The sequence below is a fragment of the Aplysia californica genome, unplaced genomic scaffold (genome assembly GCF_000002075.1).
Source record: "Aplysia californica isolate F4 #8 unplaced genomic scaffold, AplCal3.0 scaffold00173, whole genome shotgun sequence".
Taxonomy (NCBI): Eukaryota; Metazoa; Mollusca; class Gastropoda; order Aplysiida; family Aplysiidae; genus Aplysia; species Aplysia californica.
The window spans coordinates 740,542-768,053 of NW_004797443.1; the positions used below are offsets into that span (position 1 = coordinate 740,542).

Genomic DNA, 27,512 nt, shown 5'->3' on the forward strand with positions numbered 1-27,512 from the left:
AGGTATGATAAGGGAGTAACAGAAATAAAAAAGGATGAAAGAATAAGGACAATAGACATTCGTTAGGAAAAAAGAAGCAAACCACCAACCACCCACTCAATTTACTAAACCTACAATAAATTCTGTGGCTTGTAAGTCTGATTTCAGTACATCATGTGTACAATTATTCTGAAATGCAAACTGGAGTTGACAAGCGAGCTTCTTTTGTTGTACATGTAAGTGCACAACTGCACCAAGACTTTAGTTCAAGACTGGCAACAATACAAAAAAGTACAATGGAAAGGTTCTCCTCGCCTGGAGCATATGTATAGGTTTAATGAATGCCTCTATCAACACTATTAGTTAATTAGATTAGTTAAGAGGTGAGAGCCTATGAATTTAACGTCCATCTCCGATAGGATTGAGATAAAAGGATGGAGAACCTTGAAAACTACACAAAACTGATTCAAGAACGTCCAGTCTGGAATTAAGAACCAGGGCCATCCGCTCCATAGTCCAGCATGATACCAACTGAGCTAATGGAGCGCCATTTACCCGCCCCGTTTAAATCTAGAAAGAAAAATCATCACGTAGATTGACCAAACCATCAATCTTTCTCACAACACCTGCACACAAGCTATTTCCGCTACAAGAAGCACTCCAACCCCGGCACAAGTACTACACAAGCTATGACCCCCCCCCCTCATTAATGCATAATGTATTATATAATAAATATGTAGATGACGAAACAAATTTGGTGAGCAGGAAAAAACAAGTGTGAAGTGAGCTGATAAAATGAGTTACTTCTCAGATTTTAGACCGATGGAAATAGAAACATCAAATTTATAGGTTGAAGTTTTACAATTTATCAGTATGAAGTGATAAAAGACATGATAAACTTGAAGAGAATGGCATTGGTTTAGAGTTTACAAATATGACCCTTGTGTTGATTTTTGGTTGATATCTCCATTTATGCATTGCGAGAAGTAACTCATTTTGTCAGCACACTTCACAAATCACAAGCAAAATAATGTGATGACAGTGAAGCAAGGACTGTATATAGCATTGGAAGGAACAGGCAACTAAGAAAAAGGTAGTGCAGTATGAAAAACCTTGTGTGACATATTCAGCAACTTACTTTCTGGGGATTAAATTGGACGCTGTGTGCTGGTAATGTCACTGAAGACTATTTTTAGTGTAGATAAAACAATCAGTGATTACAACTGGAGGGACTTAATCCTATCCCTATGTCTGGGGTCATTTTGTACCCCAGGGGTTGTATTCTTCACATTTTAGAATACTTCTAGAGCGAAGACCTCTTTGAAACTTTCAGTATTTCTCAAAAAATCATTTTTGACAGACTGCCATGCAAAGCGTATGGATCGGATTAATGAGTAAATTTCCTCTTAGGAAAGTGGGGGCACACAGTTCTCCAAGTCGTAGGGACACGATAGTAAAACACGATGCACAGAGAGGGTTAACTTGCTTCACCTGGTTGAGGGCAAATTCTTATTTTTACACACGGCATGAGGAAGTCAATCATCACCTCCTCCCTCGTTATTCAGTTACCCACACTTTTAAATTTCAGTGACCATTTCCAAGGAGAAATACCTCATTAAAAAGTGTTAACACGCAGCACATCGACAACAAGCCAACACATCATATCAATAACAAAAAGAAGGAAACTTATGAAGAGGGGCCAAGAAAAAAACAGGCTGTCACATTAATCTTACCCCCCCCCCCCCCCAAGTTTTCCATTTTATATAATTATAGATTGGCTTGTTTTTAACTTAATTTTTAAAAAATTAATAAATACAGTTCGTGAATCCCTCAGTTGGTTCTTTGCTTAATCAATTAATTTCACCGGGATATTCAGCAAGTACTGTTGAAAGTAAAGGGCAAGTGCCCTGTTTTGTAATATATATTTTTTTCTCAAGAAATGGACTTCTCCTGTTTCTTTACCCGCCTCTTCATAATATAGTAAAAAGAAAAAACTGCTGGAAACCTTCAAGTGGAAGCACAGCCACTCGCTAGTACTTAGACAAGTGATCAGAAACAAAGAGGCTATATGTACATGTACAGTAGAATGAAATGAGGACATCGCATGAAACCCTCACAAGTGGATCATGTATTGAAAAACAACAGACAAAGAAATAATAAGACCAAGACTCTTACCAATTCACACCAGTTTCCTATATATACATACGCCTATTACCACTATGAGATTTTCAAAGCATTGATTATCTCCCATTCAAAATTTACAGAGGTATGCTACTGTCTCTAAGATCAGGACATTTTTTTTTTTTTAACACACTGGCTTTTACAGACTTACAATGGTATAAATTGCTGTACATATTTACTGGCTTTTAAACATTTACAAAGGCTTTATTATCATCCACAAGAGAGCAATATCAAACAGTTTTTTGCCACCACTTACTTAGAGAAGAGTTCAAGTTTTACTTTCATTTAAACCGAAGCGCTATTTGAGAAAACAGAAATCAAACGCAGCAGATAACAATTACTATTCAGGGCATAATGTACTCAATTTGCGCATTTTTGGAACTCCTTATTGTTCTACAGCGGATGCACTTTGCCATATCAACAAACATTATACAGTAGAGCACGGCTATAGCAGGACATGTGGTTCTAGAAGAAAAATCCCGCTGTAGGCGAGTTCCGCTATAGGAATGCAAAGGGGAAATAACCTAGAAAAATGTTTAAATCTACATGATTACCACCCTTCCTCTTTAGTCTTCCTTTTCTTGTCAACTTCGTTGATTTTCTTGACCTTTAATTCGAGTGAGAAGTATTTCCTTTTGTCCTTGTTGGAAGCCATCTTTTCCTCAGTCTTGTTACTTGTGCTGTCTATCGTACTGGTAGGCCTGCTGTAGAACTGGTGAAGTGTATGCGTGTGTATGCTTATGAGCATCAACGATCGCAATTCAATGAATCATAAGCTTATCATACTGAGCGTCTAAGCTACGGCATATCACTTTTGGAGTGGCTCACGTAACGCGCCTCTCCGCACCATCACTCTCTGCCGCCTGTCCCACCTCACTCATCACTGGACTGGCCAAGCACAATGCTGCACCGCTGACTGCCTGTTCGGAGCCCGCCTACAGCCCCCCAACCCCATTCCCTCCAGCTAGAGCTCACCCCATCTCTCCCGCTGTATCCAAATTCGGGCTTTCCCTTGCCCTGCTAAACCCGAGCACAAGCAATTGAGAGTACATAGAAAAAAAAGGGAGATTCCGGTAAGGTCCCGCTGCTGGGATGGGTCCTGCTGTAGTCATGTTTTACTGTACATGTACTTGAGAGAACATGTAAAATGAATAATGAAGATGATCTTAATCTTATGTACAATTTTGTGTATAAATGAATTTGGTCGTTCTTCTGGGTCATGATTTCCTCATCGCCTGAAGGCAAAAAAGTTCATACAAGATTATACTATACACACAATCTACAACACTTGCACAAAATGCACAGATCTATACACAGTCGTTTATACTTGGAAGAAACTCATAATAGCAAGTATTCTCATTTGTTTTATAGGCTGACCATTAGAAAAATAAACAATTGTTTGTGAATAACTTTTGACAGAGAACACTTCCATATATTGATAATAAACATTTGCATTTAAGGAACAAAAAATAGTTTACATCCATTGCCTTATAAACAATATTTTCTCATTGTCTTAAATAAAGAATTATACATTTTGATTTTAGTTAATACACATACTTAACCGTTAAAAAAAAGGATAAGTGAACATTTCATGGTAACGAATCTTCTTTTGTTAATGTTGTCATAGAAATGGGTCAGACATTGCTATCTCTCAACACTACTTGTAAGGCAGAAAAACCTCCTTGGTCACATTGAGAAGAGCCCTTGGACATGACGCTGCAACTACGAAAAATTATAATACCAGGAAAGAAACACAGATCATTGTGCTTCTGAAATTTCGAAGTTCAACTATAAGGGAATCAAAACTTATTCCCAAAGAACAGCTTTATTTTTCAAATGGACAGCCTGCAGATTGAATTCATACGACAAATGTAAAATCTGTTCAGTTAAAATAATTTTGAGGCGCATTCATACAAGAGATAAAGAGGAATTCACATAAGGGATACAAATTTAATGCAGTAAAAATTATTTCACTGAAGGGCCACAGGACTTTAAAAAATGATGCATCTGCAAGCAGCAGTCCAAATAATGACTTTGAAACCATTGTGTCCTCTTCTATTCATCATAAAACAACCAGTAAACTTTCATTAATCATTTGACACATCATTAGCCATTACCTAATTTCATTGAAAGAAAAGTGCATCAGAACCATAATGGTCATTTAGAACTTGGAAGATGCAAAACTGACAAAAGGAAACGAATGATAGTGGCGCTCATCTAATAATACAAGCCCCTCTATTCAGTCGGAAAGCTTTCTGTCAAAACAATTTTTAGCGACACATTATTGTAAAAGATTAAACTTTTCAGGTTTTAAGGCCTAACAAAAAAGGTCTCTATTGCGCAGGATTAAACAAAATCACAAGAAATGTAAAATAATTTCAGTATTTTTTTTCAAAATGCGTGCAGCACAAGAGGCTGGGGAAAAAAAAGATACAGAGAAAACATCACACTCAGCTAGGCCAAATAACTGGCCATTTGGATTTGGAATTTACTACTATGGATACATCTAGGCTTTTGTGGGATTTTCTCTCCATCACGCCTCAGCTGCCTAAAGAGTCAAGCAGAATAACCCAGAAACAACCATTCCTTTATGTACCTCTTTATCTTTCTGCTCTTTAAACTCACAATATTCACCCAATCCTTTATCTCTTTATGACAGAGTCTACACATATATGCATACTTGCGCACTTCCAATTATCAATGGGCCTCCAAGTATTCTTCCTCTCTTTCAAAAACATGAAAACACTGAGACAGTATCCAAAAACAGTAATGTCTTGGCCCATCAACCATGTAAGAATACAAATATACATTCACACACAATAACTCAATAACTGATGTCAATAGCACACACGCACAAACACATGCCCATAATCATACAAACACATACACAGATCTCAACTTTGTAGGACTATTTGGCACATCTCAAGACTTCCACGTCCTTGTCAATGTAGTCTCTCCAAATTTTAAGGTTGATATCGATATAATGCTCTCTAAACCTCACAACTTTAAAATTCATATTATTATCAGAAGCCTCAAAATCTGAAGGTTAATATCTGTTCACTTTCCATTTCCAAACCTAAAAATCTCAAAGTCAAAACCACAAATATGTAATAAAAATCTCAGTGCCAATATTAGTACATCTTGTCAAGATTTCAATGAAAATATCAATACAGGCTCTTCATGACCGGAAAGCTGATATCAGTACTAACACATTCTCTGAATATCTTAGAGCAACCATTGCAACACTGTCTCCATACTTTCAAATTTGCTGATGTACTGTGAACAATTCCACACATAGCAGTTGTGGCAGTAGCTGGTCCAGTAAGGTCACGTTGAAGTCACATTGTCAAGGTCATTGTCACTTCACTCCATAAAGATGGTCACACTGTTGCGGCAGTGACACTCGAGAGCTTCCAGTATACCTCAGAGTACAAGCCAATATATAGCACAGAAGCACCCTCTTTCTAAACCTCAAGAGCGATATCAATTCTATCGAGGTCTTAAAGTCAATAGCACAACACTCTCTCTAGATTGCTCTAGAACTCAATACCAGTATTGACACGCTCTCTCTAGATATTAATGTTGGTGTCAACACAGCCTCTCAAGATCTCAATGTTAGCACCAATACAGTCTCTCTAGATCTCAATATATCTGTATCACTACTCTCTCTCTCTAGATCTCAGTGTGGAGGTCATTAAACTCTCTCGACCTCAATGGTGATGTAGATACACTCTCAATATTTTCACACCACCACTGCAGTTTATCATTATACTCACTTCAATGTCTGCATCAACACACTCTCTCTAGATCTCAATGTGGGTACCATTATACTCTCTCTAGATCTTAATATCAATTTTTGCACGCTCTCTTGACCTCAACCCCGACATAGATACGTTCTTAACATTTTCACACCATCATCGTCGTTACACCCTGAGAATCTCCATGCAATTGTTGTAGCAGATGCTTATCCAGTCGGGCTGCGTGGAGGACCACTGGATCTGGTTGATCTCCCCGCCGGCCGTGTATGCCAGGATCGGGTCCTCGATAGCTCGTGGCATTTGTTGGATGTCCCAAATCAGGGCCTGGTGGTCGTCCGCTTGAAGAAAGAGACGAGATTTTCATTTGTAAGAACCCAAATTTGTATGAGCTTCAAGCTTATGATGAAAACTTTTTTCCATTTCGGGAAAGAAGCAAAAGAAAATGATTTACGACTTCTACAGCTCCCAATTGTACTTTGATTGGTTGGAAAAAGATGTGGTTCTAGGACCTTAATACTTATAAATATAGATATCTATTTCCAATTATGGTAAATAATAGCTCAGATTAGAAGGAAAAAGACACTTGTTTTAATTTCGACAGTGAATTTGTACTTAATAACTATATGCCCTTACAGGAATCACATGTGGAGGTCTACTATCGAGGTATGATGATAGTAGTGATAATTAGAGCCAGTGCTAGGAGTAGAAAAACCGGCAAAAGTGGTCAATATTTCCTTCTAGATGCCTGGTGCATTGGGACTCAGGTTCTGTGAGTTATAAAGTAGAAAGAGGAGGCAGAGCACACTAAAATCTTGCATTGACCATGTCATGATGCATCATTCCCAGCAAAGAAAACTTACCGGCAGTGCAGATGTGGCAGCTGGAATGAGGGGCCCAACCAATCCCATTGACACATGCCCGGTGGTTGCTGAGGCGTGCTACAGGCGTGCAGGGAACACGTACGTCCAGGATGATAACCTAGGAGGCAGAGAACAAGACAACTGTCAAGGCACAAGAAATGGAAAACGCAAATGAACAGCATCAGAAAGGTAGCATTTGGATGTGAGATCAAGGAAAGAAGATGGCAATAGATGGAGATAGCACATGTTTAGGAAGCCAGCACAGAAATGTGACAAGACAAAGTCTAATGCAGAATCCTAAAGGGAGGAAGACGAGGGGAATGCTGAGTTCCACCTGGGAATGAGATTCGGAATGAGATCTAGAGGCAGATCTCAGGCATATGGGGCACAGATGGCTGGATGTAGAGTAGATGATCCAGAACAGAGACCTTCTTTGTGGTAAATATCCATGACCAGGGCAAAAGAAGCGGATGATGATGATGATGATGATGATGATGATATTCCCCTCTAAAGTAGTACATGTAGTATATGAGTGGTTAGAAAGCCACACTAGTAGAGCCCACTTGTCTACTTTCCCTCTGTTATTCCCTTCAGCTTGTGTTGCCTTCCCCACTGCTAAATGGCCAACATTGCGTCAAATAGCTTGCTTCTTTTTCAGTAAAACCAGCTCAATAAGTAGAGACAAAATCTGCAGTAACCTCAAGGGCGTCCAGAGCCATAGTGGCCAAGTAGTTGGGGTCCTGCTTGTTCCAGGCGAGTCTCAGCAGTGGCACATGCTGCTGATCTTCGTAGATGATAGTTGAGTGCTCCAGATGCCGCAAGTCAAACATACGTACTGAGCCGTCCGCACCTGTCATGGATGGGAGAGGTCAGAGGTCAATATAACATTCAGAGAAGGAAAATAGAATACAGTCAAAGCCATTCTTTCCACGTTTCTAGTTATGTTGCTATGGTAAAAATGCCCATTGCTAGTTTCAATATTGCAGAGTTTTGTTTCTTGCATTGAGAACCCAACCATGAACTCTTTTTATCCTCGCCGTACCTCCACGGATTCTGTACCCGTCCTGGGGCCGCCGCGCCGTATGAGTCGGAAGTCAGTGTGTATTATTCAAAGTGCTATATTTTTTACTTTTCCTCTAAGGTTTTAAGGAAATTTGGCAGTTATGTTAGAAATTGAATGTAGTTTTTGTAAATGTATGTAGTTAGGAAATATACCAATAGCACAATGTAGATTTTGAGGTATATTCAACCCTCGAACTTCACCCTGATTGCCGCGCCCACGACGTCCCATTTGATTTTATAGATCTAGATCTAGCCCTAACCATCGAACACGAATTCCAGTACTGACCCCTTCACCATGATCTAAATCGCTATTAGATGAGTCTAAGTCATGTTTCTTATCATCCACAACGGAATTTACGGCACTTATTTCAGAGTCACTATCATCAAATTAGTATCATACCCCCTCACAACCCAGCGCAACTTCAAAAAGTACTTCGTCGGTCGTGAATGTGCGTATTCGAGACATCTTTCAAGCTTCTACACCCATCAAAAACAAAGAAACCACTGTTCATTGGAAAATTAAAATATTCAGACAGAGCTAGCATCGCCGTGTTTGCGTATTTTGGTAATGACAAGCAGAACTAGCTTCTTTGACGAGACCGTATCGCTGTTCTGAGAATACTCGTAGCCCGGACTGGTCCGAGTATGCTCGTAGCCCGGATAAAAAGAGTTAAGGCATTAAAAAATGTTTTACCTTGAGTTAGGTCCTGAAGTTGACTTTTAAGTACCGGTAAGCAATGTTTTTTAAGGTTTTCTCAAAACAAAACAAAACTGACTCGACCAATTGTGTTCATTATGACCATGACAAATGTTGTTGATAAGTGCAGTTCACGCTTAAAGAAGTACAAGGAGCAGGCAACATTAGAAGACCTACTAACTATCTGCTGTGGCAAATGAATATGTGTACATGCAAGCACAGAAAATCAAAGGAATTAACACACACATATAATACCATACAGTTGAGCATCTTACATATTTAAAGTGACAGGATTTTCTAGTTACATTTATTTAAGGTTCACTGTGAACTTTTAAAAGCAAATACGACCTCCCCTTCTTCAGAACCTTGTGAAATCAAACATCTAACTCGACTTAATTCGCTCTTTTTTTATGGTAAGTGTTTTACGACCCTCACAACTAAAGAGGTCATATGAGCGCGTGGGACACACCGAACATTTTCAGTTGGTAAGAAATTTTGAATTTTGCTCCGGTGGTGACCGAAGCCTACTCTTATCGATTTTAGACCACCCAGGGATCTTTAACCTACGCAACTTGCATACGGCTTAATTCGCTGGACATGAAGTTAATAATTTTATTAATACAGTCAAACCTGTGTAAGATGGCTACCCATTGTCAAGGAGAAAAGTGGCCGTATAAGACAGGTGGCCATCTTAGGCAGGACTGATCAAGATGAAGAAAACAAACCATTTCCATCTTAAGTCCCAATCGAAAGTAGCCGCATTGTTTCTTGTTTTTGTTGTTGTTGGTTTGTATTTTGTTTGTTATTTTTATTTCGTTGCTGATTTTGCGCAAGAGTGACAATAAAACGAAATGTATCAGACGAGGAAGACCGAGTACCATATTAAAACAAACACATGGGTCGCCACCACTCGGAGAACGAGTGACGCGTTCATGTTGACGTCCATTGTTTCTTTGTTACAGACTGGGTAAACAGTGACCACTCATCTCACTTACGATGTGTGTATGAGTTCTGGGCGGGGCTTATGGGTTATGAGGGATCACATCATGCTTACCTCACCAGCAACTGAAAATTGGTATACCTATTGGTCAACAGTGGGAGGGGCCTACCCAACATGATTGGTTGGAGGGACAAGTTCACAACGACAGGTGAGTGAATTATGACGGCTGGCCCACAACGCCAGGGGCCAAAGCACAATTTGTGACAAAACGTAATGGAGTCACTGAGGTGGCCGTCTAAGACAGGCGTTATTGCTTAGTGTGATAGGGGTTGTGTGTTAAAATATGGTGGCCGTGGCCGCGTTCGACAGGTGCCCGTTTTACACAGTTAAATTATATAGAAAAAACGCAAGGGGGGAAATGAAAAGTATATATATATATATATATATATATATATATATATATATATATATATATATATATATATATAAAATATATAAAATGATGAAACAATAACAAGAACCATCCTTACCCCCCTTCCCCCTGGCTGCCACTCAAAAAAAAAAACTGTGAAAAAATACATCAAAGTTGTTAGCAACTTTTCATCTGTCGAGGTATACATCACAATAAAATTGTTTAAAAGTCTGCTATAATACTCCCTTGAAAAACTTTGCAGATGCTTTTTTTCTCCTCACTAAACAGTACTAGTGTGAAATACATGCAGATGGCAGACATACCAACACTTGCAAACATGTCGCGGCCACCCCCGGCACGGCTGAAGGCAATGTCGTAGACTTCCTTGTCGTGGGCTATGAGCTGAGTCTTCACGTGGCCTGAGACCATGTTCACCCTGCCCAGAACTTGACCAGTCTGCACGGAACCCAACATGCAAGAGAACATCAGAAAGTTTTATTTTACGTATGGAGTTTGAGTATTGAGTTAAGAGCCATACAGTTGAAATTGTCCAAGATGGGCACTCATTGTTGAGGAGAAAAGTATTTGTCTTAGAAAGGTTTGTCTCTTGGACAAGTCATTATAATACAGAAAAGAAAGACAAGGGAGTGGGGGGGGGGAGAGGAGGTGGAGGAGTGGGAAGTGGTTGTTAAGCAGGTGATTGTTTTGGATAGGTGGCTCTAAGAAGAGCAGGTTCGACTGTATTATTATACAATAACATTTATTTAGGGCAGGGAAATAGTAAGACAGACAAAGATTTACAGAAAAAAAAACAAAGGGAAAGAAAAGATGTTGTTGCCGCGTGCCAACTCTGCCGTAAAGATTTCTTACAGCTCACTACATGACAAACAATACATAATAAATGAGTTGATGGCATACATAATTAGCTACTCTCATAACTGATGACCCCATACAAAACAACATAGCTCTAAAATTAAAAGTTAAAATTTTTTTAAGTAGGTGTTTTTAGTCCCCATCGAACGTAGTTCTGAGAGTCAATGGCACTGATAACATACAATCATACAACAACACCTTTAATAAAACTCATGGCTCCAACTCACACGAGGAACTGAAGAAATACTTTTCAACAAAGATAGATAAAAACAAAGCCACATGAGAATAATAATCAAAAAGTGATGGGGAGCTGTCAGAGATCCTTACTTAACGATGAGAACATTTGATACTGTCAGTGCAGGAAAGAGATTGAATTAAAAGGAGAAGCTGGTGAACACAAAAAAGTAACACAAGTGACAAAAGTACATGACTATCCCACAGGCAGTCACAAGGAAAAAGCCATGGCTAGCTAGGAGTGAGATAACTGATGCTTTAACGCACAGTTGGGAACTCGTTAGTGTACAGATGACATGTCTGCCTTTCTTGCCAGAGTACCTTGTTTGATTTTTCCAGGTAATGAAAATGAGAGCACAATCAGTTGATAATCATGGAATTTTCTTCAACTTCTTCCAAGGCTCAATCACATAGGGGGTGGGATTGAGTATCTAGTCTTTTTGAATAGGGGAGAAAAACTTGAAAGTTACATTCCCACATAGCTAATGAAAAAGACGTCTTTAACACTTTGCACCCTGTTCCTGACTCACACCTACCAAATGTTAATCACTTGCAGTTTAGAGCAGGAAGCAAACTATTAAGTATATGAGCATTAAATTCAAAGAAGAACAGGCTTTGCTTGGCCAGCTGCCTGAGGAAAATTTAAAATTGAGCCCTATTCAAAACTGGAAAAAAACAAACTAGTTTTTATAAATAATGAAGAGTATTTCTGAAACCAGTACGTGGCTGGTCGAACGGTGAGGGAGGCCATCTACATAAATATCAGTTTCAGAGAGAATTGAGGAATCTGCAGTCAACGATAGCAGCGGAACGCAGATGACAGCCAGGAATAAGAACATTTTTTTTTAGCTAAACGGGGCACAAGGTGATAAAATGAGACAACACTGGAAAGCTTAGAATTATGAGGAGACCCATGAAAACAGCACCACTAGCAGTACAAAAAGGAACTAGCGGCTTTGTGGAAGATCTCGATTGTCGACACATTGGCACATAACAAACGAGTGATCTAATATTCGTACCTCCAAACCCCATATGGTGCAAGTTGTGTCAATGCTGGAGGTGCCTAACAGGTTTGGGTCCACTTCATTCCAGTCAAATGATGTTAATGGAGCACAGAAGTCTGAATTTTTATTCTGGGAGGGGGAAAACATTATAAAGGCACATTAGTTTCAAATTCATACATGTAGCATTCAAAATGAATTTTCATCCAACAATATCTGGATCTATTTCAACAGGAAATGAAAGCATAAGATCTATAAATACCCTCAAAACTGATAAAAGTCCATAAAAACATTCCAGCCTTACACTTCTACATCATTTGCACACCAAAGGACATCTTTCATCAGATATTAATTGAACTTTCTCTCAGTTTGAGTAAAGATTTTAATAAACACAATAATGGTAATTTGGTGTTGAGAAAAAGCAAGATGGGCAGATACATATTAAACAGAGGAGTAAAAAAAATATAGAACAAACCTAAAGGGTCCTCTAACCAAGGGCTCAAGCATTCTTACTTCAGGGTATCCCTTTCATAAATCTAATAACAATTATCTTTTTCTCTGACCCCTTCCTGACACATATTTTTTTTCAACTTTTACTGCACCAAGTTTTTGTCAGCTACGACGGAACAGTTTTTTGACATCATTTAGTGGTACCCTTCAAAATGGAAGATTTTTAAGCGAGTCTAACATGGGCAGTTTTTCAGATTTTCAATCTTTCCTCGGTTTTCTGGAAAAATTCTGATTAAAGCTGCCCAAATCAACTGATTTTAGGACATACATTGCAAAAAAGGACAGCACACCGGCTCACGATGTTCAATCTATGATGTCCAGGAGATGTCACAAAGCGGTTCCTCATGCCCCCCATTCTATTGTACTTCCTGTGATTTTTTCCATTAAAAGTTTGTGCAATCTATGGTCTTGTTCCTAATAGGACATTATATTATTTACACATGACAGAAAACAAAACTGCTCAACCTACAGTCTTATATAATTGTGATCTCCTTTATCAATAATGAAATAAGGGAATATGCTGCTGATATTTCCATCTTGAAATGAGGACCTTTCATACTTCGCTTAACTTTGAAATTATATATTTGGTGGTATAGAGATTGAGAAAGAAGATTGAAAACTCACTTTTTTTACAGTACTTAGCCGACAGAGGCAAATGATGGTAGTAAAATGACGAAAATTCATCAATTGAGAAGTTCATTGCTCAATTAACTGTACACCAATCTTCTTCAAATTTCGCGAGGATATAAAACAAATTAAGACCTAAATCCACATAATATGGACTTTCAATTAAAGCAATTTCAAGGATTTTACGCCTTCTACACTAAAGCAATGACAATTTAAGGGGGTAGGGCTGTTAAAAAATCTTTTTCTTAAAAAATGCTGTACAAATCAAATTTTCCTTTTGTATGAAAGTGCACAATATCATAATAGACCGGTGCACAAAGGTTCATCAAATTTGGTTCCCAAATAATTGAGTAATACAAATTTTTGTGGGAAAAAAATGTTACACCAGTTATTGCAAATGGTCATAGAAACGAACATAAAAGCTGGAAAAGTCTGGTGCTGACTCAGTGTCACTGGAAAACTAAAAATTATTTTTATAACCCAATTACGAGAAGTCATCCGTGTTATTCAGTCAACTTACAAAACTTTGATTTAGAGTTTTAAGAAAAGTAAGGAATTCTGGAGTGTAGCAGATACTGTTCGTGTATTACATTGTAGATGTATTCTGGCACTAAAATCGATTTGTAATTTTTCATAGAGAGACTTCAGGGTAATTATTATAAACTTTTGAGAAAATATGTGAATATTCATGATTATAATTACTTCATTGCGAATGGTGTGCCAGATGGATAAGGTGAAAAAATTACAGCTTTTTATTATATGCGCAGACACCATCTTTTCTTCGTGCCTGCACCAATGTTTTTTCGTTCTTGTTCCAAAAGTTTGACAGTTTTTGTTTTTTTGGTAAGCGGTTTACGGCGCTTGCAACTGCACAAGATCATATGAGCGCGCAGGACACACCAAACGTTTTCAATATGAAGGAAATTTTGAATTTTGCCCGGGTGGCGGCCGAAGCATACTCTTATCAATTTTAGACCACCAAGGTATCTTTAATGAGCGCGACTTGCATACGGGACCTCCGAGATTTTTCACCTTTGTCCAAGAAGGCTAGGTGTAGATCTTTCCTACCAGAAGATTAGGGGTGTGGCGGAAAGACAGCAATAAGAAGGAGCCAGGGAGTAGCAGTAGAAAGGCTGCAGAAAGAGTCAGGAGCCCAAAGGAGGGGGCAAAGGAGGTGAGGGGGTGGGGGCAGAAAGTGGAGACGAAAGTAGATGACAGAACATTGCCAGACAGCAGGAAAGGAGGTGAAAGGAGACAATTTTAGAGAAGAACATTTTTCTGTCTCTTTTCGGATTTGAACCAGGGACCCTTGAATGAGAGGCGAACACCATAACCTCTAGGCCATGGGAGCCCCCGACAGTTTTTGTGGTGCCGTTTTATATTGATGTTTTTTCATTCACACTTGCCCCAAAATTTTTACAATTTACCATTACCGACTTCAGCACGCCTAGCGAAATAACAAGACAAGTTACAATGTCCATTCTTTTTTTAGCCTAAAGAGCAGAAATGCTTGCTTGGGATCCTTTAAATGATAATTACCATAAATACAAGGATACAAGTAAAACTGTATGTTGAAAAGTAACAAAAGTTAAGTCAGCCCAGACAGAGCGGCGACAGGGAGCTGACCCCCGCATCCCCGAAGTGATAAAGCGCTCGGAGGGGAACGCTTCGTTGCAACTCAAATTCCACTGCCGTGACATACAAGTATTACCAGGCTTCCACTATGTCACTCACATTGTTGAGCAAACATTCTAGCCGTGTCTCTGTGTCGTGTACTCTCCAAACCCTCAGGTAGTCACCAGATGTTGCCAACAAATCAGGAAACACTCCTTTCTGTAAGGCAGTGATATTCATCCATTAACAAAAGACATTATAAAATGTATTCCCATTTGCTACCTAGAAGATTCTTTAGATTCATTTAAATAAAAACAAAACATCCTAACTGATACATGTTCAAAAATTTTAAAAACCAACAACAGATGCAGAAGCAACCCTCACCAGGAAACACCATTCAGTAGCAGATACTTACAATATTAATAAAACACATTACTAAGCATACTTTATAAAGAAAAACATCATTGTTTCATTTATATGATCTATTAAACCTAATTTAAGTTGCATATTTCATGGGGTCACATCACTTACAGAATCTGGAATCCACATTATCTTTGTGGTGGGGTATGGGTGATCAAATGTGCTCTTTGCCGAAAAATCTGAAGTTTCCTCGTCAAGACTGACAATCTGAACCTGGAATATAAATTTAAAATGACAAAGGTGAGAAATGGAGTTTTAGATACAGTAAAACATCTACACAATAGCAGCCTCCCTCCCCAAACAAAAAAAAGCAACTTTCAGTTCAGAATTTACCAATCTTCCTGATAGTGATAGCCTTGATCTCTACTAACTTTCTATGAAAGCCAGCTCTATTCCGCCTCAAGTCCGAATATGGGTTTTATCTATTCAGACTCGGGTAAAAAAAAAAAAGTTTTATTTATTCGGACTCAGCTTCTAAGTGAGTTTCATGTGATTGTAAGGAGGTTACAAAATATAACTATTGTCAGTGAATATGTTACGTTTTAGTTTTAGCAAGAATACCTAGAATCCTACTAGGACTGTGTAATTGTGTCAAAAGTCAAAAGACAGCACTCTCATTGCCCAATGGCAGTGTCTAAGTACACAATAACCGACAACTCAGGGTCTTTCCACCACCACTACATATCATCATAGACTTTATTTCCACTACCATGTCTTTCCACAAGTGTAATTTCATTTAGTTGAGTGTTATATAGCAATGCCAATCGGGCTTTCCCGCGAGGCGAAAATTTGGTCCCCGTTTACGGGCGATTTTGCTGACCCAGCCGAAGCGTAGGTGACTAACTTTGTCAACCTCGGTCTGTTCTATTTCCGAACCAATCCGAATGAAACTTGGCAACCAATCAGAAAATAGGGCAAACTAATGAGTGGACGTTGAAGTTCGTACACATAAATTAACCTATACTTTTGGTGTCGGGAACACTTTCGTATCGTGTACACCGAAAACTATAAGGAGTTTGAATTTCAACGCCGAGCTGGTAATAGATCTATCTATCCTCTATAGTGTGCTCAAATTTGAACGTTCTGTGTCAAGTAGTTGTTTAGACCCGATCATAAATGCACGACTACCCCCCTATCCAAAGCGGCTTCGCACGGAGACCGGCCATTTTCCCCTCACTCTCGTGGCAAATGTATGTGACCTACAAATCCCCGCATGACTATTTCGGGCCCGTTCATTGGTCACTTGAAATAGGGCAATGGCGGGCGCGCGCATCCGGTTGTTTTTCTCTCTATTCCCCTGTAACATCGCAATGGGGGTATTCCGAGGCGAGGTTATCTCGTCTCGGGGTGTTCACGTCTCAACGGGGAAAAAGAATTTTCAATTGTACGGCATGCTATCTAGAGTGAATTATCTTTTACTGTTGGCATGGTCTAAAGTCATCATAAAAAGCTTTGCAATTATTTAGTCACGCTGCCGACATATATTCTTAAAGATCCCATGTTGTGATACGATGCTATAAATAAAATGGACTCATCCCGACACCCCTTTTTAGCAAAATCGTTAATATGTACACCACAATTTTAATTATAACAAAATAACTACGAAATTGGTAGTAAATCTCACTGCAGAAATGATTTCTACACTCAAAAACACATCGGGTAGCCAAGTTTCTCTCGAACACTCCGATTAGTTACCGAGATATATCGTCGTTTTTCTTACAGAATCTGCTACTGCGTGGTCCACTTTTTAGGAGTATTTTCCTATATGTGGGTCATCCATATTTTGCCGACCTTTACAACCCCATAACTTTTTTATTTACGAACCGATTCTCAAAATTCAAGAAGTATAATTCTTAGAATTGAAAATTCTTTCTTAGGTACCAAAAAAAAAGGGGCAAAAGTTTAATTTTAAATTTTCATTGGCATTGCTAGCGTTATAGTTTTGAAAGTGGCTATTCTCACCCGCCCAGAAGTTCTCGCAAGATCAACTCCTCCCCTCTTCTCTCTCTCTCTGTCTCTTTCTGAATACTGTCTATCGGTGTGGACGATCAAATTGACCAAAACAAAGTTAAAAACTGATGTTAAAACACAAAAGTAAATTAATTTGGTGGTCTACAAAGATGCTACGGCTATTTAACTTTTCGAATCGAGCCGAACTACGCGGGTCGCCATTTTGTTTTGCCCAGAAATTCTCGCGCTACTCCTCTCTCTCTTTCTCTCTCTCTCTCCACTGCCCAGGGACAAAATTGTACGCTTTTAGTAGGCTACAGTTGTAATGGAACGTTTGTTCACGGCACAGAATTCTACAATTTTTCTGTTATCACAGTGTAGAATTCTGTGGTTTAGGGTGAACGCAAAATTTGGTGAACGCGCACCGGGTGAGAATAGCCACAAGACTCGCCTGCATTATTCTCACTCCGGGTGAGAATAGAGGTGGCCTATAGTTTAAAAAAAATTAATCTTTCTTTTTATTTATCACATCGCACAAAACCAACAGCCGTGACCTCTTCATCTTCCCAACACCTCTTCCCCCAGCAAGCCCAGAGTGCGTGATCGCTACGCGCAGTCTCATTGGTCGAACTGATTAACTTTGTCCTCTGCGAGGTCAACTCAACTTGGTTGTTCTGTTCATACTAATATACTAGAAGAAGGGAGTGCCAGTTTAGATAGATCTAGTAACTGGAGATTAAAGCTCACGTCTCGATTGTTAGGCCTATCATTATAAATCAACAATTTTTCATAAATTTTGGAAACATTAGGAACAAGGGTCGGAAGACAGAACGGACTGGACCTCATTTTGGACTCAATGCAGAGTCCGAATATAATTTTTGTCTATTCAGACTCGAGTCCGAACAGTCAGATCGTTAGTTCTATGAACAAAACCCCACTCACCTTATTATTGTACTCCTCTACAAAGCTGCCAAGGGCCAACCTGAAGCGCTTGTCAGGTCGGATGCTCCAGTTCATGCTGTAAACAGTCCATGGAGCTTCATACTTGTAGATTTCTTTACGTTTCCCCGGGGGCACAGGAGGCATTGCCATCTTGGTAGCTGTTATCTCTACCTTGCCCTAGCCTAGGCGCCCAAGCCGGCCCTCCACCAAGACAAGATCAAGATCTAAGGCTGGAATTAAGACAAGAGGCCTACTTGACAGACCACAAGTAGATCTAGATATCTAATCTAGATCTAGTATTTAGATCTAGCATTCACTTGTCTTCGCTTTAAGTTATTTATAGCAACTCTCTAAGAGACAGACCTTCTTGTCACCAGTCTTGTATAGAGTCCGACAGCCAGAAGACCTGAGATTTTACAAAGAAGTAGAAGAGCTCAATTTTCCACCAACAATGCCAACATTCTAAAAGACTAAAAGAAGTAGTAAAGTCTGTCAAGTCTCTAGACTTCGCTTTCTTTCGTATCAAGATCAACTGTCGATACAGTCTAAAGAGCTAAAAGATGGAGGTAGCCAAGATGGACAAAAGAAAACTAAAACTAGACGAAGAGTCTAGATCTAGATTATCTAGATCTAATTCTAGTTCACTTGTTCACATAAAACATCACATCAAAGACCCAACATCAGAAACCATTGTTTAGAATCCTTTGTACAAACAAAATTACTTCCTGCTTTTTTTTACAAGTCGTAAAATTTGGATGCGAAGTTCCGTGCACGGTAAATACATGCCGGTCCCGTGTATTTGGTGAATGATAAACCAGGATCAAAATAACATTTTTGCATCAGGCGACTAGAAAAAATTTGAGTAAAAATTATTGGGAAAAACAAAACTAACAACAAATTGTATTTTGAACAATATCATAAAATAAATTGTAACTGCTTTCGATTTCTTTGTCCAATCTTTTTCAGTTAGCGTCAGAATACTTTCTTCTTAATGCTTAATGTTGAAAACCTACTCATATGTCAAACTCAAATCTGCCGTACTTATAATATATTTCTGTTGTGATATTGTTTTGGATAAGATTATTGCTTCCCCAAGTCTGATTGTTACTTTAGATTGTAATAAATGTAATGAAGAAAATGCTAAATAGGTATTTGCTCGTGAGACAATCTTTTTGTACGGAGGCGGAGGAGCCGATAGCCTAAAGTAGTTTACCTATTGGGCGCTTGTAAAAGTGGGATTAATTTTTTTAGTTTTTCTTTCTTATCCTTATCAAAATTTGGGTTTGATAACTTACATTTTATTAAAGGCTTGTTGGAATGATACTTTTTGCCTATTAAAGACGTTACTTTTAATTCTTGAACTCTGGAATTGTAAAAAAAAACAAACAAATTTATTGTTTGTAATAAAACTGTGGAATATCTGGCAAAACATTGTATGCAGCAAGGGAGGTCATTCAAACCAAGCTTAGGCGTATCTGCTTGCACTTCCGTACTTCCGTTTGTAAAAACTGTAAACCAAGATGTGTGCTTGACAAGATAGAGCGTAGTGTAAAGTACGACATTGAAACGTTGAACTGTTCTTTGGTCACAAATTTGGGATTTTTAACCTCCTCCTTGGTATGTCAATTAAGTATAGATCTAATAATAATAATAAATAGCATTTATACTGCGCATTTCCATTTCCTAAAAGATGCTCAATGCGCATTACAATGAAAAAGACATCACATCTTAAAAATTAATCGACACAAATGTGTAGATCTAGAATCTACGTAAAACAAAGTATTATACATATAATATAAATGCATATGTGTAAAATTTTATACCAGAAAAACAGTCTCGTAGTGAGGTTGAAAATGTGTTCACTAAAAATATACAATGCATTATAAATTCACGAACAGTCAAAATACAGTTGAAACGTGAGTAACTAGGTTACTAGGACTAGATCTAGATTTAGATATAGATCTAGAAACATTCATTAAAACATTAATTCTATACAGATAGAAAAACATTTCCACTCTATCTCTCTCTCTCTCTCTCTCTCTCTCTCTCTCTCTCTCTCTCTCTCTCTCTCTCTGTCTGTCTCTCTCTCTCTCCCTCTCTCTCTCTCTCTCTCCCTCTCCCTCTATCTCTCTCTTTCTCTCTCCCTCTCTCGCTATCTCTCTCTTTTCTCTCTCTTTTCTCTCTCTATCTCTCTCTTTTTCTCTCTCTCATTCTCAATCGCTATTTCTTCAGTCTCACAGTCTGGCATACACATGCATATATATCACAGTACATCATTAAATGACAGGTATGCTTTTGTGAATAAAAAATGCTAGATCTAGATCTAGATCTAGAATCTAGATTAGATTCTAGGGGAAGATTGTGAAGAGTACCGGACCACTCTTATGGCCGTCGAGTCCGAATAGCCCTAACATTTTTTCATATTCGGACTCGAGTCCGAATAAAAAAATTTCTTATTCGGATTCGAGTCCGAATATGATAAGGCCACCTCTATTCTCACCCGGGGTGAGAAGAGTGCAGGCGAGTCTTTTGGCTATTCTCACCCGGTGCGCGTTCACCGTTATAGCCTAGATCTAGGCCAACAAATTTTGCGTTCACCCTAAACCACAGAATTCTACACTGTGATAACAGAAAAATTGTAGAAATCTGTGCCGTGAACAAACGTTCCATTACAACTGTAGCCTACTAAAAGCGTACAATTTTGTCTGTGGGCAGTGGAGAGAGAGAGGAGTAGCGCAAGAACAAAATGGCGACCCGCGTAGTTCGGCTCGATTCGAAAAGTTAAATAGCCGTAGCATCTTTGTAGACAACCAAATTAATTTACTTTTGTGTTTTAACATCATTTTTTAACTTTGTTTTGGTCAATTTGATCGTCCACACCGATAGACAGTATTCAGAAAGAGAGAGAGAGAAGAGGGGAGGAGTAGATCTTGCAAGAACTTCCGGGCGGGTGAGAATAGCCACTTTCATATGATAAAATGTTTTTCGGACACGGGTCCGGGAAAAACGAAGTGTCTTCGTTCTATAGATCTAACGTTCAATGCTTCCAATTATCCGCCATTTTTTGGTTTCCCCCACACTTTATCTGCCTCTCCGATGCCCACCTCCTCATTGATACGCCCCCACCCCCCATGTTTCCCACTTTTTTGTTGTAGAAAAAGGTAAAATTGAAGATTGGCAGACCACCTGGCACCTGCATATTATGAGCTGTGTAAAAAAAAAAGACCGATTCATTCAAATACACAAGCACAAGCCTGTGTCATCTCGATTGTTTACCAAGAAAAAGTTGTGTTGCTGTGTAGAGCTGAGCATACGAGCAATTGCCAAAACGTGAGACTCAGTGGTGCAAAATTTATTTTCTTACCAATTTGACTCTCTTTTCTGTCAGTCACAGATTGACATTTAGTGCTCATGCCTAGAGTATCAGAGCAAGGAAATGTACGGTTTTGGAGATATAGGTCTATTGGTTTGGCAACCACTGTATTTCTTGTATGTAACAATGATGACAAGAACAGATAAGCAGCAAGGCAAATTATGGACTTTAAATTCCATTTGTTTAGTAAACAAAGACTTTGTACACTATGAACTCCATTCATAATGGTAATATAATGACAAGCTTTGTAACAATGACGCAGTGCACAGAACATGTCATCATTGTTATGTACAAGAAAGGATACACATTGGACAATATCATTGACAACACATCACAATAGTGAAAGGCTGTACAAATACAGTTATCAAAGCCTCAGTACCAGAAAAACACATGTGTAAAACAATTTTTAAACTAATATGAGGCAAAAGCACAAAATCAATTGAGCTGACCTGTACATAACAGTGATGACAAACATGACTTGTACATAACAATGATGACACAATGTACAGGAAAAGACGAAAGTCTTGCCTCCCGAGAGAAAAGCGCACTTTAAGAATTTAAAAAAAAAGGGAGAGGTTTCTTTTGCTTTGAAACAGATATCAGGTCATATCAAAGACAGTGGACGATCACAATTATGTTGCTAATTATGACAAACAGTACTCGTACATAACAGTGATGACAAAACATACTGGGAAAAGGTAAAATCATGCGTACAAAGAACAAATTTGCACCAAGAGATACACAGATCAATAAAGGCGTATTTTGCTTCTAAATTAATCTTGCATATGTATGAAATACGAAGTGGCTAGCCGTACTTAAGTACGGCTAGACTGAGAGTCTAGCCGTACTTAAGTACGGCTAGACTGCCAGTCTAGCCGTGCTTAGATCTAGGTTTGGCCCAATCGACTCAATCCTGTTAAGTACACAGGTCTCATTAGATCTAGATCTAGTAATTATTCAGGTTCAAATACATGCAAGTCAGTAAGGCACCTTTTGGTTTTGTCTGAAATACAAATACTTTAGGCATTGCAAACTAAAATTTTCATTTACAATTCAGCCATCAATATTAAGTACGGCTAGACTGACAGTCTAGCCGTCCTTAAGTACGGCTAGCCTGGCTGTCTACCCGTACTTAAGTACGGCTAGACAAGAAGTCTAGCCGTACTTAAGTACGGCTAGACTGCCAGCCTAGCCGTACTTATCTTAGGCCCTATTTACATTAGAAAACAGGAGGTTTAAAATACATGCACTGTCATTAAGGAACCTGGTTTTGTCTCAAATACAAATACTTTAGGTACTGCACACTAAAAATGTATATTTACAATTCAGTAGGCCTATTTTTTGTAAATGGTCAGTCTAGCCATCATATTAAGAATATGTACGGCTAGCCTCTTCCTATGAAATATATGTTGAAAACTTATTGATATTAGCAATGATGACAAATATTACTTGTACATAACAATGTAGCAATGCCAATCGGGCTTTCCCGCGAGGCGAAAATTTGGTCCCCGTTTACGGGCGATTTTGCTGACCCAGCCGAAGCGTAGGTGACTAACTTTGTCAACCTCGGTCTGTTCTATTTCCGAACCAATCCGAATGAAACTCGGCAACCAATCAGAAAATAGGGCAAACTAATGATATGTGGACGTTGAAATTCGTACACATAAATTAACCTATACTTTTGGTGTCGGGAACACTTTCGTATCGTGTACACCGAAAACTATAAGGAGTTTGAATTTCAACGCCGAGATGGTAATAGATCTATCTATCCTCTATAGTGTGCTCAGATTTGAACGTTCTGTGTCAAGTAGTTGTTTAGACCCGATCATAAATGCACGACTACCCCCCTATCCAAAGCGGCTTCGCACGGAGACCGGCCATTTTCCCCTCACTCTCGTGGCAAATGTATGTGACCTACAAATCCCCGCATGACTATTCCGGGCCCGTTCATTGGTCACTTGAAATAGGGCAATGGCGGGCGCGCGCATCCGGTTGTTTTTCTCTCTATTCCCCTGTAACATCGCTATGGGGGTATTCCGAGGCAAGGTTATCTCGCCTCGGGGTGTTCGCGTCTCAACGGGGAAAAAGAATTTTTAATTGTACGGCATGCTAGATTGAATTAACTTATCTTTTAAGGTTGGCATGGTCTAAAGAAACAGATTTACAGATTTGGTTCGGAAATAGAGCAGACCGAGGTTGACAAAGTTAGTCACCTACGCTTCGGCCGGGTCAGCAAAATCGCCCGTAAACGGGGACCAAATTTTCGCCTCGCAGGAAAGCCCGAAGTTCTTTGGTCCCCAGGTATGGAACGAAATCCCATATAAAATAAGATCTGCCCCAACAATTTCCATTTTCAAAAATCAGCTGAAGCATTTTTTATTCACAAAAACATACCTGTCATAATGATGTACTGTGATATATATGCATGTGTATGCCAGACTGTGAGACTGAAGAAATAGCGAGTGAGAATGAGAGAGAGAAAAAGAGAGAGATAGAGAGAGAAAAAGAGAGAGATAGAGAGAGAAAAGAGAGAGATAGCGAGAGAGGGAGAGAGAAAGAGAGATAGAGGGAGAGGGAGAGAGAGAGAGACAGAGAGAGAGAGAGAGAGAGAGCGGAAATGTTTTTCTATCTGTATAGAATTAATGTTTTAATGAATGTTTCTAGTTACTCACGTTTCAACTGTATTTTGACTGTTCGTGAATTTATATTGCATTGTATATTTTTAGTGAACACATTTTCAACCTCACTGCGAGACTGTTTTTCTGGTATAAAATTTTACACATATGCATTTATATTATATGTATAATACTTTGTTTTACGTACACATTTGTGTCGATTAATTTTTAAGATGTGATGTCTTTTTCATTGTAATGCGCATTGAGCATCTTTTAGGAAATGGAAATGCGCAGTATAAATGCTATTTATTATTATTATTATTATTAAAGTCATCATAAAAAGCTTTGCAATTATTTAGTCACGCTGCCGACATATATTCTTAAAGATCCCATGTTGTGATACGATGCTATAAATAAAATGGACTCATCCCGACACCACTTTTTAGCAAAATCGTAATATGTACACCACAATTTTAATTATAACAAAATAACTACGAAATTGGTAGTAAATCTGACTGCAGAAATGATTTCTACACTCAAAAACACATCGGGTATCCAAGTTTCTCTCGAACACTCTGATTAGTTACCGAGATATCGTCGATTTTCTTACAGAATCTGCTACTACGTGGTCCACTTTTTAGGAGTATTTTCCTATATGTGGATCATCCATATTTTGCCGACCTTTACAACCCCATAACTTTTTTTTATTTATGAACCGATTCTCAAAATTCAAGAAGCATAATTCTTAGAATTGAAAATTCTTTCTTAGGTACCAAAAAAAAAGGGGACAAAAGTGAAAATTTAAATTTTCATTGGCATTGCTAAACAATGATGACACAATGTATTGGAAAAAGGTATATCATACCAACAAAGGACAAATGTGTATTTTTGAGTTAGACAGATAAACAAGGACATGTTTATTTGTTTGAGTAAAGAGAGCACACATTACTTTAAAAATGTTTGCTCTTAGGACAATGCAATTTCTAGCTTGCAAAGAAACGAATGCGATAATAATTGAAAATGACCGAATGTCAAAATACTGCCCGAATCCATGAGAAAACAAAAAAAATGTGACTGAACACGTAAATAAATCGGGCATCACTTTTGCACCCAGTAAGGGCCTCAAATATGAGAACAAGCTGAAACAGGTCATTCCTGGGGTCATCCAATCACAGGGCTTCCTGTAGCTGGTTTCGGTTTGTCTCTAAGGCAAGGCAGAGATAGGAGATATAAAGCTTTAAAGTCGACGTGCCTGTTTTCGTCCTAATTTTGACCGAACCGGTAATTTTACTCTAGAGGCAAAGTCAGTCCGCTTGTCCGGTATTCTTCAATCTTACGGATTCTAGAATCTAGATCTAATCTAGGTTCTAGATCTAGATTCTAGACATTTAATCGACATTTTTAACAAACAAAGACAATGCTATAAATACTTATAAAGTATTCATTCAGGGTGGTGCTCAAGACAAGTCTAGATCTAGAAACAATTAAAATTGGCCACCACTATTTCTCTGAACGTTCAGGAAAATAAAGCTGAGCAGTAGATTCTAGATCTATTTCTCCGAACGTTCGGGAAAATAAAGCTGGGCACTCCGAATGTTCGGGAAAATAAAGCTGGGCACTATTTCTCCGAACGTTCGGGAAAATACAGCTGGGCACTATTTCTCTGAACACTTTGAAATCACATCCTTTCCCGCAAATTTCGGATATATATAGAGTCTATATATATATATTTAGATCTACATCTAGATCTTTAATTATATTAAAGTATAGGCCCTCCAAAGATTGTTCGTATACACAATTATAAGGTTCAATCGGTCAAAAAAATGTCCACAGTAAATATTTATATATAAAGAAATGCTACAGTTCCAAACAGTTTTTCGCTACAGATTATGACGTGTTTCCTATGAAGGGTGCTTCTCTTAAACTTAATGTGTTGTGTTCACTCGTGTCGTGCTGTCTAGATCTCTAGATCTATGGAGGGTTATTGATAACGACATATATATAGAACTAGCATCTCTTCGTTTGTCGCGGCAGCGACCAATCAATTGTGGCTCGATTTTTTGGCAAACCTCTTTACTTTTGAAAGAAAGTTCACTTAGCTTCACTTCGTCTCTTTCTCACTTGTTGTCACCACGTTGATTTGTTGATTACGTTACAGTTATATATGATTTATATTGCTGTTCCTCTTTTATTTTTCCCTCTTTGTGGTGTTTTATTTTGTTGGTGTAATTGTTTTTTCTTGTTATTGTTCTGATATGGTTTTTTTCTATAATTTTGTTGTTGTTGGGGAAAAGGGGGGGGGGATGTTGTAAAGTGTAACGTCATTTAATTTGATGTTCCTACCTTCATTAAATTCTAAATATAGATTTAAATAAGTTATGTTAGAGCGTTCCACCAAAATGGATTACATGTACTGACACTGGCAGGCCCCTTGTGTGTAATTTTCTTTTTCACGTTGTTGAAAATTGAAATAGATCTAGATCTAGACCCAAAAATTTGCTCCTTCCCTGACCTCGCAGAATGGCAGAATGAAAGTTGGCGCCGAACTCTTGCAAATAGGCAAAAAATCAACCGGAAGCGAGAAACCGTTCGGAGAAATAAGATCGGCACTATTTCTCCAAACGTTCGGAGAAATAGTCACTTCGATTAAAATTAGATTGCTTTTTTGGTAGTTCCCACCCCCCTTATTTGAGCCTGACCTACATCTAGACCTAGATCTATACGTTTGATTTGCGGCGAGCTAAGATATCAAACCTAATAACTGCAAAACATCAAATTGTGGTAAAATTCAGGGGGGGGAAAACCCCCCTACTCTTGGGGCCAAAACCTGTGAATAACAATTGCGGGGTGGGAACTACCGAAAAACCGCCAAAATTAGGCTGCTGTTAGGGGACGCGTACCGTTCCCGAACACTGCACTGTTAGGGACACATACACGCTTCCCCAGCTCTTGATCTAGATTGTTATTGTTAGGGACGCGCACAGAATTCACGCTTCCCCAGCACTGGATTGTTAGGGACGCGTACGCTTCCCCTGCACTGGACTGTGAGACGCGTACAAGGACCTTTTTGGTTGCGTATGGTAGATTTTACGCTTCGACAACACTGCACTGATAGTTTTATGGATGCATGCACACGCTGCCACAGCTCTACTGAATTATTGACCCGTATTTGTGACATCGACGTCACAGTAGTACCAAAGATTCTGTACTACCAAGATGTTTCAATTGCTCTAGCTAGATCTATTTCGCATCTGGATGTGACCTTGACGGCCTGTGATACGAGTGTAAACTGTAAACAAACGTTCCAGAGCACAGAGAAATGGGAAGCAAGAGAAAGAGGGAGAGAGAGAGAGAGATAGGGAGGGGAGGAGAAAAAGTAAAAGAGAGAGAGAAAGAGGGGGGAGAGAGAGGGAGAGAGAGTCAAAGAGAGGGGAGGGGGAAGAAAGAGGTAGAGAGAGACAGAA

General features: G+C 38.8%; 2 protein-coding genes across 2 annotated transcripts in view; one reads left to right on the plus strand and one right to left on the minus strand.

Annotated features, from left to right (window-relative positions):
* Positions 1-1,912: 1,912 nt before the first annotated feature.
* LOC101848968 (DDB1- and CUL4-associated factor 7) lies at positions 1,913-18,760 on the minus strand. Its single transcript, XM_005098143.3, has 8 exons — positions 18,061-18,760; positions 15,280-15,381; positions 14,869-14,967; positions 12,016-12,129; positions 10,213-10,345; positions 7,477-7,628; positions 6,779-6,896; positions 1,913-6,256 (listed from the first exon to the last, which is right to left on the minus strand). Exons 1-8 carry the CDS (start codon positions 18,208-18,210, stop codon positions 6,084-6,086), a joined length of 1,041 nt encoding a protein of 346 aa, XP_005098200.1. The 5' UTR covers positions 18,211-18,760; the 3' UTR covers positions 1,913-6,083.
* Positions 18,761-19,541: 781 nt separating this feature from the next.
* Positions 19,542-27,512, plus strand: part of LOC101849209 (SAP30-binding protein) — a 30,981-nt gene continuing 23,010 nt past the window's right edge. The window contains exon 1 of the mRNA XM_005098144.3: positions 19,542-19,677. The gene's annotated coding sequence lies outside the window, so the exon portion shown is untranslated. The remainder of the gene's footprint in view (positions 19,678-27,512) is intronic.